This window comes from Giraffa tippelskirchi, chromosome 5 (genome assembly GCF_054371585.1).
Source record: "Giraffa tippelskirchi isolate mGirTip1 chromosome 5, T2T-mGirTip1v1.2.pri, whole genome shotgun sequence".
NCBI lineage: Eukaryota > Metazoa > Chordata > Mammalia > Artiodactyla > Giraffidae > Giraffa > Giraffa tippelskirchi.
Window position 1 is genome coordinate 59,317,181 of NC_137279.1, and position 12,107 is coordinate 59,329,287.

The following is a 12,107-nucleotide window of genomic DNA, read 5'->3' on the forward strand; positions in this document are numbered from 1 at the left end:
TAGGTTATAGTCCATGTGGTTGCAAAGAGTCACATGTGACTGAGTGTCTTCACTTCTTCTTAGTTATGCTAAGGCTTCCCAGGTGGCGCTAGTGGTAAAGTACCCACCTGCCAATGCAGGAGACATAGGAAATGTGGGTTTTATCCCTGGGTCAGGAAGATCTCCTGGCGAAGAGCATGGCCATCTGCTCCAGGTTTCATGCCTGGAGAATCCCATGGACAGAGGAGCCTGGTGGACTACAGTCTGTAGGGTCACAAAGAGTCAGAAATGACTGAAGTGACTTAGCACATAGCACATAGTTATGTTAAACATTCTAGTGAAGAATTAATTCTAGTGAAGAATTAAACATTCAATAGCTTGATTTGAGAGCAAATAAATAATATTGTCATCATATTACATTTATTTAGTCTTAAAAGTGCCCTGATCATTTTTGATAACCACAATCTGGAATAGTATTTGAAAAAGCTGAGTGCACTGAAAAAAATGACCTAGTTGAGTAGGCATTTTTAAAAGGCCTCTGTAAACAAGTTCAAGGAATCTGGAGCTATTGATAACAATTTGTAGATAAATTAGGGCTTCCCTGGTGGCTCAGATGGTAAAGCGTCTGCCTGCAATTTGGGAGACCTGGGTTTGATCCCTGGGTCAGGAAGATCCTCTGGAGAAGGAAATGGCAACCCCAGTACTCTTACCTGAAAAATTCCATGGATGGAGGAGCCTGGTAGGCTACAGTCCATGAGGTTGCAAAGAATTGGACACGAATGAACGACTTCACTTTCTTTTCTTTCTTTCTATAGATAAATTTTTTGTAAAAGACAAACTTCAGATTGTCTCCCCAATATTTCACATTAATTCATATGATTTAAGAATGTTCCTTCTATTTTACTCTCCAACATCAAAGCAATGGAGCCATTAATCCAGTTAATGTGTGTATTTCTCAGAGATGTCTTTCATTTCAAACCAAAAGATTTTTTCAGTGTCACTCTCATGGGCTCTAATGAGAGGTGGACAGGCGCTAAGCCCCCAATTTTTCTTTGATGACGTCTATTAGTATAGCTAACTCAGATCCTCAACATCAAAACTTTTCATGCTAGTACTAAAAATACAGGTGGTCTCTCTTCCTGGTTATGCTGTGCAAAAAAAGAGAAGTTACACTGACTAGAAATGGTATTTTCTAGACTTTGCTAGTTTACCAGCTTTTGTAGATGTCAGACCTTTGAATGTCACTTAAAGGTAGTCTTTTCTGTAGCTGGTTATGCAATGAATACAGAAGAGGTATCTGAAAAAATGTGGAATTAATTTTGAGAGTTGTATAAAGACCTTAGAATAATAACGGTGAATATACAAGTCACCTATGAAACTGTTCTCTCATAGGTGACATTAATTTCTTATCTACAGAGTCTTATTAGTGAATGTGTTATGTTTGTACCTCCAAGAAATCGAAATAATTTTCTTTTTTAGCAGTCTATTAAAATGTCAAGGTTTATCTTGGACTGCTGCTTTTTAATGTAAATGTTTGGGCCTAATTGAATTCCTAATATGTAATGTCACTTAGAATTCTGATAGAGTTCAGTAATTTGGCCTGTAAAGACACACTTTTTCTTAAAATGGAAAGTATAACAAAAATATTACTTGACACAATGTCAGAATGATGGTCAACATAAGTTATTGTGATAATAAATTTTAATATTGCTCGAGTATAAGGACTAAGCTCACATGTCCTTGTTATTCTTCAAAGTAGTTATTGAAATGTTTCATAGGTAAAGCTAACCTATAACTATTTTAGGTTATGAATGGTTGTTATGGTTGAAGATTCCAGAATTATAAAAATCAATCTGGAGTGTCAGAGTTCCATTCCTGTTTTTGAAAACAATAAGAACAAAAATAATTATATTATGTTTGCCTGATGCTCTGCAGATAGTAGCCTTTCTTTACCCTGCTAAATTGCAAGAATATGCCTTATCAAAATCTCTGGGGCTTTATTAAAATCTTTACTTTCTGTTTATAGATCTTCTTAAGATACTAAAGATAGTCATGACAAACCCAGGTATGTCATCTAGGCTGAATCATTCTGACAAGTAGATGTAAGTGCTGAAATAAAGTTCTGTACATTAATCTGAGGGTAAATAATTTCATTCCGGATTGACTCTTCTGTAAAAACTTGATGCTGTGATCTCATTCAGAACAGCAGATGAAATACTAATAGATCATTGAAAATGCAGTTTTGGTACGATGTTATGCCTCCATTGTTTACCAAACCACCAAAAACAGATGCTTATATGTTTAGAATAAATTGTAACTCAATTTTTAAAACTCAAACATCTTCAAGAACATAGTGATATAAAGAAGTTTGTTATGGGAATCTCCAATTCCTGAATTTCTGACCATAAAGCATTATCTGATCTTGGTATGTAAAGAACTATTGGAAAATTAAATCTGTTTTTGTGGGTCAAAAATTAAGATAAAGTGTATTTGGAGGGAGCATGTCTATTATATCAGTTGATAAAATGTATCAATATTATGTGTTGATAAATAAATTTATTGATAAATGTTATCAATTGTTAACTTATCAACTGATAAAAAATTTTATCAATTTGGTCATGCTCTTTGTCTATGTGACAAAATAACCAACAGTAGAGGCTCAAGTAAGTAGTTTTAGAGGTAGATTGTTGTTGGCATTGGTTCAGTTATACCAAATACCTCAGGGGAAACTTTGTGCTTTGCATGGCCTTTCTCAAATGATTGCAAGATAATTGAAGTGACTGCTGAAATTTCAGACATCATATTTAACAGAAAGAAAGAAAAAGGGAAAAGGCCACAGCCACATCAAGGAAGATAAAACTTCCTAGGGACCTTAATTAGACTCTTAACATCTTCTGGTTGCATCTCTTTGAGCAGCAGAGGGTCACATGGCTAGTCCTAGCTGAGAGAAGGAAGGCAAAGGAGTGGAAATTGTGAGTAGGGTTTAGGTCTGCTGCATATTCTAATTTCCATGCTAGTTACTTTGCGTGCCTGCTAAGTCATTTCAGTCCTGTCCAACTCTTTGCAACCATATGGACTATAGCTTGTCAGGCTCCTCTGTTCATAGGATTATCCAGATAAGAATACTGAACTGGATTTCCATGCCCTCCTCTAGGGGATCTTCCCCACTTAGGGATCTAACCTACGTCTCTTATATCTCCTGCAATGGCAGGTGGGTTCTTTACCACTAGTGCCACTTGGGAAGCCCATCCTATTTACTACATCACATTATTTGTGTCTTATTTTTACTTATCAACCAAAATTTTCTGTTGATTTTACTAACTAGCCACAAACAATGATACATTCTTTTTGCCTCTGAAATTTAAAGTGGGAGACCACCAAACTCATGTCATGGTGTTATTCTCCCAAGAGCTTAAATGATTTTAAACATAACCTATGGTGGTAGCATATGAGTGTATATATTCTTTTGCTCCAGCTTTTTCATTAGGGAGTTGTTGATGAAATAGACCTTTTGACCAAACTGGAAGACTAATTGAAAAGTAGATCAGGCTGATAGCAGCAAAGTCAAATGTTGTCTTTTTCAGAATTATTGATTATTCTGTCCATTGCAGATCACTTCAAATTGATTGGATGTCTCCAGGGAGGCCAAGTGGCATCATTCTTGGATATGATCTCTTACGGAAAACATGGCGTCCGTGCTCCAAAACTAAGAAGTTAATGAAAGACCACACTGGTGGACTCTGCAAAGCAGTGGAGTGTCAAAAACATGAACCTCTTTGTGGAACCAGGTGCTACTCCCCTGAGACTAAGGTAAATCTTTTCAAACAAGGCAGTAAAATGTGTCTTTCCCACTAAATTCTCTGGGCTGAAATCACTTGCTTCTTAAACCGTGGTTTATCATGTTCCGTATTTCCACTCGTCTAACAAGAAGACCCTGTGGAAAAGAAAGGATGCCTATAAAAATCTCATCTTCCTCATGAGCGTTTTAGCCTTCTCATTTTTCATCATCTTCATAGAAAAAAAAAATGAGCTTATTGAAATGATAAGGAACCTCCCAAATTTGTGCTTGATTGAGTGAGTTGAATATTCTTTACAACAAATTTATTCAGCTACAAGTGGCTGTTTTACATGACACTGATGAGTAACTGTGAGCCGGACCTTTCATGGTTTGTCTGAAATATTTTTAAACTATGGCCATTTGCAGATTAATGTTCATACTAGTTTCAGTTTAAGAATCAGATCAATAATACAGCTAGACAGAGGAGTTTATAAATGGCTTTTATTGACAAATGATGCAGAAAATCCTTAGTTTGAAGATAGGATTTCACAGAATGAAATAACATTCCTATTTGTCAACTACATCACACATGCAATGACTAAAGCTACTACTAAATTCAAAAGATTCACTACAAAAGGACTCAGTGATTAAGAAAGTGAGTTGTTGAAGTAATATGGATCAAAATGCTTATTATTATTGCTGACACTGGTTGAGCAGTTGTTATCTAAGTAATGTTATAAAACTAGTAGTTACTAACTCTACTTTTTTTTTGACATTTAGGCTCCAGAATTGTCATTAAGCCCAAGTTTTATGTCATTTTAAGCCATTAAATGTTTGCCATCTGGTGAATATACTTTCATAAAATGAAATGAAATTTAGGATTTCTGAGAGAAAAACATGCTAGAATAAATTTTACTATTAAAAACGTTCTCCAAGAGAAAGAAAACTTTGATGCATTAAACAAAGTCTTACTTTTGTTTTTAGGATTAAGGGCACACGCAGGTTTTGTCAGTGAAAGAGAATAAAGGAAGTCAATTACAATCTCAAGAGAAAAAAGTTTGTTCATAAATTTCTGTCTGTGGTTAACAATCAATATGTATTTCCCGGGTGAGAGGTTGAAGGGAGGTAAAAAATAGACTTCTTGTGAGTCTAAGAACCTTTTGGCTAAATCATTATATACATCAGAATCATCTGTAATAGTTATACAAGCTTCCCCATTTGATTACAGCCATGGATCTCAAACCCCAGTGAGCATCATACCTGAAGGTCCCACCCCCAGAGTAAGTCTTGGATACAGCATGAGAATTTGCATTTCTAACAGGTTTCCAGGTGAGGCCTCCTTCATCTGGTCCAGGAACCGCACTTTGAGAATCACTAGATTACAGAATTACTTCTGGAAAACCTAGAGCAAGAAACAGGTTACCTATTTCAATATTAGCTACACATTACCAGCTCAAGTTACTAAAATTGTTTTCTTAGCCAATGAACTTTAAGATTAAATTAGAAGATTAAGAAATACTCCGTTCAGGGGCAAACATCTCAAAATAAATAATTTCTTGAAAATGTTCCCTTTGGGGCCCCCTCGATGATCAAAACCAGAGAGTGTTAGAAGAAAGGCATAAGTTTTACGTGACTGAAGGAGCCTGAGAATGGCATTGACAATGAACATATGGAAGGAAATCAGATGTGAGGACCCATCGATAAATAAATATTTGAATATTTAAAAGAATGGAAAGTCCTAGAGACTCTGAAGGAAAAGACTGGTGGATGTGCTTTGGTGTCCAGGAACTCTGTATGTGAATGGAACTTTAATAGATGCTTTAAGATTATACAACGCACAGCGCAATTTTAGATTACTGTCATAAAACAAGAAGAAGGTGTGTATTGTTTTACCCTGCAAGCAAAAATGACCACCATTCCTAAATCCCAAATAAACACAAAGAGTTTTTCCTTAGTTCTTTAAAATGGAGCGTAATTTGAAATTTTACTTTTCACTCAGAATGTGGCATCAAAGAAGAGTCATGCAATTTGTCCTTGGAATCAGACTGATTTTGAGTCTTCATTGCTGATAACTAAACAACAAAACCAGCTTATTCCAGTTGGTTTACCAGGGCTTCCTGAGGAATCAGAGAAATAGATTTCTGCCCAGTTTCTTTGCTCTTTGGTCACTTCTGAGAAATGAATGAAGTGCTAAGCTTACCTTCAGACTTAGTTATTCCATACTCTACTCCCTTTGGATAGAGCATGAATCAAATATTGGTGCAGGCTGAATTACAATGAGCAAAGAGGAAAAAGAGAAGCACCTCTTAAACAGTGGTTGATTTTGTCTGCCACAGGAAGCATCTATCTAATTAATGTAACTTATGCCAAGTACAGGTTCTCAGGCTACATCTCAGCATTGTCCAGTGTCTCATTTGTTCTAGATACAGAGTGTCAGTCTCTCAGACCTCAAGTGGGCATGCAAAGTAATTATTTGATTGCTCAAGCACATAGTTTCTTCCATAGCTCCTGGAGAAAACACATTGTTAAAAGGGCTTTTCAAAATTAATTTCCATATAAATTTCCTTTTATATAGATACATGTATATATGTATACATACATATATGTATATACGTATACATACATATATGTATACACATTATATATACATACATACATAAATACACATATATACATACATTTTATATATATAATGTTGGACACTGTTGAGATTGCCTTGTCTGAAGATTGGGTTCACCAATAAGTGATCATATAAATTAGTATAAGGAAAATGCAAGGTATTAAAAAAAAAGATCAATAAGGGACAGGTTTCCATAGATGTGGTGCTGTTTAACAATCATTAAAATAAAAACATATATATGAAAGAAATTGTTCATTTGCAACTCAAAATCATCTTCACATTGGAAGCACCGACATTCAAAAGATAATTCATATTTATAGCATATTATAATAGAGCACAAAGCATGGTCGAAGGCTAACAGAAACTACATTGTATTGAATTGCAATGATAGAATTTGAATGATATTCAGAATATGTATTTTTTAAACCTTTGAATTTTTATCAGAAATATGCTACATTTGATCTAAGGTCAAGGCCTTATTACATAATAACAGTATCACATTAGATATGGTAATATAATACTCTTAATAAAACTATTTCTTTTACACCTGATTCTCAAATTTCAGGTTTGTTGTAATGGAGCTCTCTATGACCCTCGGCCTGGACATGCCTGTTGTGAAGACAAGTACATAGCATTTGTTTTGAACTCAACTGGAGTTTGTTGTGGTGGCCGCATACGAGAGACACAACCAAATCATCAGTGTTGCTCAGGGTATTATGTTAGAATTCTACCAGGTGAGGATCATTTCCAGGTGTACTCAGTAATCTTGGGAACCAGATAAAGCAAACACATGACTTATGTCAGTGAATTGTTTTAAGCACTTCCCCACCAAAAAAAATACATAGCTAACATTAGCCACTAACATATAGCCAATGTTTGGTTTTAAATATCATTTCTTGTTTCAGCTTTCTTTAAATAGAAGCAAGAAAAAGCACAAACCAGAGAGGAAATACAAGGGACTCGATATATGTACTACATAAAGAAATATATCTGGAGAGCTGGATAACTGCCTTTTTTGTGACTTTATTCACATGGCTGAGTACTTCATCATAAACTGAATTTCTTGGTATATCACTCCATGAAACTGTTCTCCATTTTCTCCATTTCTATTCTGAACGGTGCACACGTTGTTCCTTATTGTTGCTGTTCAGTCGCTCAGTCATGTCTGACTCTTTGTGACCCCATGGACAGCACCTTGCCAGGCTTCCCTGTCCTTCACCATCTCTCAGAGCTTGCTCAAACTCATGTCCATTGAATCAGTGATGCCATCAACCCATTTTGTCCTCTGTCATCCCCTTCTCCTCCTGCCTTCAATCTTTCCCAGCATCAGAGTCTTTTCCAATGAGTTGGCACTTTGCATGAGGTGGCCAAACTATTGGAGTTTCAGCTTCAAAATCAGTCCTTCTAACGAATATTCAGGATTGATTTCCTTTAGAATTGACTGGTTTGATCTCCTTGCAGCCCAAGGTACTCTCAAGAGTCTTCTCCAACACCACAGTCCAAAAGCATCAATTCGGTGCTCAGCCTACTTTATGGTCCAACTCTCACATCCATACATGACTACTGGAAAAACCATAGCTTTGACTAAACAGTCCTTCGTCAGCGAAGTAATGTCTCTGCTTTTTAATATGCTATCTAGGTTGGTCATAGCTTTTCTTCCAAGGAGAAAGTGTCTTCTTATTTCATGGCTGAAGTTGACATCTGCAGTGATTTTGGAGCCCAAGAAAATAAAGTCTCTCACTGTTTCTATTGTTTCCCACTTCTATTTGCCATGGAGTGATGGAACTTGATGCCATGATCTTCATTTTTTGAATATTGAGTTTTAAGCCAGTTTTTTCTCTGTCCTCTTTCACTTTCATCAAGAGGCTCTTTAGTTCCTCTTTGCTTTCTGCCATAAGGGTGGTGTCACCTGGATATCTAAGGTTATTGATATTTCTCCTTGCAACCTTGATTCCAGCTTGTGATTCATTCAGCATGGCATTTTGCATGATGTTCTCTGCATAGAAGTTAAATAAGCAGGGTGGCAATATACAGCCTTGATGTACTCCTTTCTCAATTTTGAACCAGTCTGTTATTTCATGTCTGGTTCTAACTGTTGCTTCTTGACCTGCATACAGGTTTCTCAGGAGGCAGATAAGGCTGTCCGGTATTCCCATCTCTTTAACACTTTTGCACAGATTGTTGTGATCCACACAGTCAAAGGCTTTAATGCAGTCAATGAAGCAGAAGTAGAGGTTTTCTGTAATCCTCTTGCTTTTTCTATGATCCCACATATATTGCCAATTTGATTTATGGTTCCTCTGCCTTTTCAAATCCAACTTGAACATCTGGAAGTTCTTGGGTCATGTAATGTTGAAGCCTAGCTTGGAGAATTTTTAGCATTGCTTTGCTTGCATGTGAGATGAGTGCAATTGTGTGGTAGTTTGAACATTCTTTGGCATTATCTTTCTTTTGGATTGGAATGGCATTGTTCTTAGGTGAATGGTTATCACAAATTCCATTTATCTGAGGCTAGCCCATTGTCAATACCCCTCATTACTCTACACCTGGCAGGGCAAGGTGGGATTAGTAAAGATTAGCAATCAGGAATTTTTCCCTCCACACCTTATTTTCCTTCTATCTTATCAGCTGACTGAATAAGCCATTTTCCAAATTCAACTACACAAAAGGGTCCAATGACTATAACGGAAAATAAAGACAACAATTGACATTTATAAAATATTTATGAAACAACAAGCATCTGGCAGGCTCTGTATTCAAGATTTTAATCATGATATGATACCATATATATTTTTCACAACTATACGACACTGGTATTTTATCTAAAGTTTCCAAACATAGAAAGAGGTTCAAAAAGAATCAATAACATGCCCAGATTCACATAGATTAATTAATTTTGAAAAACTTCCTTTATTACAGTACTATTATTTATGATTCTTCCACAAAGATGCTTTCATAATTCTTCTTAAAAATACTATTTTTTTATAATTATTATGCAAAAAAATACTTTCATAATTAAGGAACTCTTAATCAACTGGATTTTCCAAGTAAGAAAACACAATAGTGATGTAACTAAGGATCAAAGTCTTTGTTATACTACAAGCCATAGTGTTAGGCAACCAATCATAAACTGTCAAATGCTTTACTCTCTTAAAATAATTTGCACTTTGGGAATTTTCAACTATATTTCACATCTTTTCTCCTTTGCAAAAAAAAAAAAATTGCCTTGAAAATTATAACAGATGTGAGATGAAAATTTTCTGCTATCCCATCCTTCCCATTCTTCAGATCAATAGGTCATATTAGGCTTTTCTCTAATTGCATTTTCATCTCCAAGTCACATTAAAATTTTTAATAAGTTGTGATTTGCAAAGAATTGTCCCAACTCTGAAAAATATCCACTTTGCCTTAAAATTGTTGAAAATCACTTGGTTACATTTGTCAAAATTATAGACACCTAGGAGATTTGCCCATCATCTTTCTCAATCCTAACACAAATTGTCAGATCTTGAACTAAGAAAGCAATTTACTTTTATTCTATTTCCAAATCAAATTCAACTTTTTTTCCCCAAAGAAGGTCCAAAAATTAAATAAGTCCTGGAAGCTCAAAGGTCATTTATTGATATTATACAAGACTTTCTGTTGAGTATTGGCCACATTTGGATCTTTTAAGTGGTTAATTTTTCAGAGGATTAGGATGCCTACTTTGATATCAAAGAGAAGAAATGCAATCTTATGGGATAATCAAAGAGAATGTTTTGCTCCAGTCACTAACCTCAATGTACCTAATTGAAGATATTATATTGTGACCTCAGTCTCCAGCCAGTGGTCTTTATTACCTGGTTTAACAATGTTTACATCATGAAAGAAAAACATGTTGATCCCAAACCATCTTATTGTTTGGTGGTTTTAGTCACTAAGTTGTGTTTTGCTCTTTGCGACCCTGTGGACTGTAACTTACCAGGCTTCTCTGTCCATGGGATTTCCCAGGAAAGAATATTGGAGTGGGTTGCCATTTCCTTCTCCAGAGGATCTTCCCCACCCAGGGGTCGAACCCACATCTCCTGCATTGGAGGAGGATTCTTTACTGTTGAGCCACCAAGGAAGCCCCAAACTATCTTATATTTCAATATAATTAAAATCCACTCAGTAGTCTTCCAGTTCAAGACTGAGACAGATCTAGGCATTTTGATATTTCTAGACAAGTCTGAAATATTGGTGAATAATATTTACCTCCTTTTGGTGAATAATTTTGACTTAATTTTTTCTCACAACTTTCCTCCACAGAACCCCAAAACAAAGAGCAGCAGAGAAAAGAATGCACTTTCCACTCCCCTTTTTTTATAAATATGCTAATGACCTCAAGCTAAATGTTAATGTGGGTCATTCTTTGATAAGAATAACAATTAACTGTTAAGACTGCACGGTAGCTTTTAAAGAGAAAACATTTTCAAGACTGTCGTGAAATAGATTCATTTTGAGAGGTTAATGAGAAGGTGACTGATCCTTGTATCTTATGTCTAATAGCCCTTTCTTGAGGGGAAAAAATCAGTTTTGCTTCTCATTGATATAATCCACACCTCTTTTTATGAAGCCTTTTCTTCTGTCAGTAACTGAATAGCATTCTGGGGATTCAGGAAAATATGACTGAAATATCTAATTGATATTTGTTATACTCAGAAATGGATTTTTTTTTTAAAGGATTGGTTTTCCCAATATAAGTATATACTCTGTTCTTCTAAGCCCACCATTGTCCTAACTGATGTTTAATTAACTGATGGTGCCCCTGGACCATGTGACACATTATGGTAAAGAAAGTCTGCCAACAAGGGACACTGCACATTCTCTAGCTATAAAGATTTAAGAAATGGGAACTACATTGCAGACCAGAGAGGAGAAACCTCTCACCTAGAAAAGCATAACAAATATAGTTACTTCACTCTTCGCAATAAATCCTTTCTCCTTTTCCCTAGGTACTTCATATAAGTAGAATCATATAATATTGGTCCTTTTGTGACTGGCTTATTTCACTTAATGTTTTCAAGGTTCATCCATGTTGTAGCACATGTCAGAATTTCCTTCCTATTTCAGGTTGAATAATATTCCACTGTATGTATTTACAACATTTGGTTTATCTGTTCATCTGAGGATGGACATTTGAGCTGTTTACATGTCTTGACTGTTGTGAAAAAGGCTGTTGTAAACATTGCTGTACAACTATCTATTCAAGTCCTTGCTTTCAATTTTTTGGCTATATACCCAAAAATGGAATTCCTATATTATATGGTAACTCTATGTTTAATTTTTTGAGGAACTGCTACTGCTGTAGTGTTTTCCATAGCAGCTGCACCATTTTGCATTCTCAACATCAATGCACAGGGTTCCAATTTCCCCATTTTCTTGCTAACACTTGTTTTTTTCTGTTTTTGTTTTGTTTTTATAGTAACCATAACTGGGTGTGAAATAGTATCTCATTGTGATTTTGATACACTTTTCCCTAATAATGCATAATATTGAACTTATTTGTGCTTATTGGTTATATATATATATATCTTCTTTAGAGAAATGTCTACATGTATCCTTTGTGTATGCGTGTGCTTAATTGCTCAGTCGTGTCTGACTCTTTGCAACCCCATGGACTGTAGCCTGCCAGGCTCCTCTGTCCATGGGAATTCTCCAGGCAAGAATACTGGAGTGGGTGTGTTGCCATGCCCTCCTCCAAGGGATCTT

The 12,107-nt window shown here is 35.7% G+C and overlaps 1 protein-coding gene across 1 annotated transcript in view; it reads left to right on the forward strand.

Moving 5' to 3' along the window:
- Positions 1–12,107, forward strand: part of USH2A (usherin) — a 901,466-nt gene that overhangs the window by 664,379 nt on the left and 224,980 nt on the right. Inside the window, exons 47-48 of the mRNA XM_081491700.1 lie at positions 3,591–3,789; positions 6,943–7,111. Of these exons, the coding sequence (XP_081347826.1) occupies positions 3,591–3,789; positions 6,943–7,111 (368 nt within the window). The remainder of the gene's footprint in view (positions 1–3,590; positions 3,790–6,942; positions 7,112–12,107) is intronic.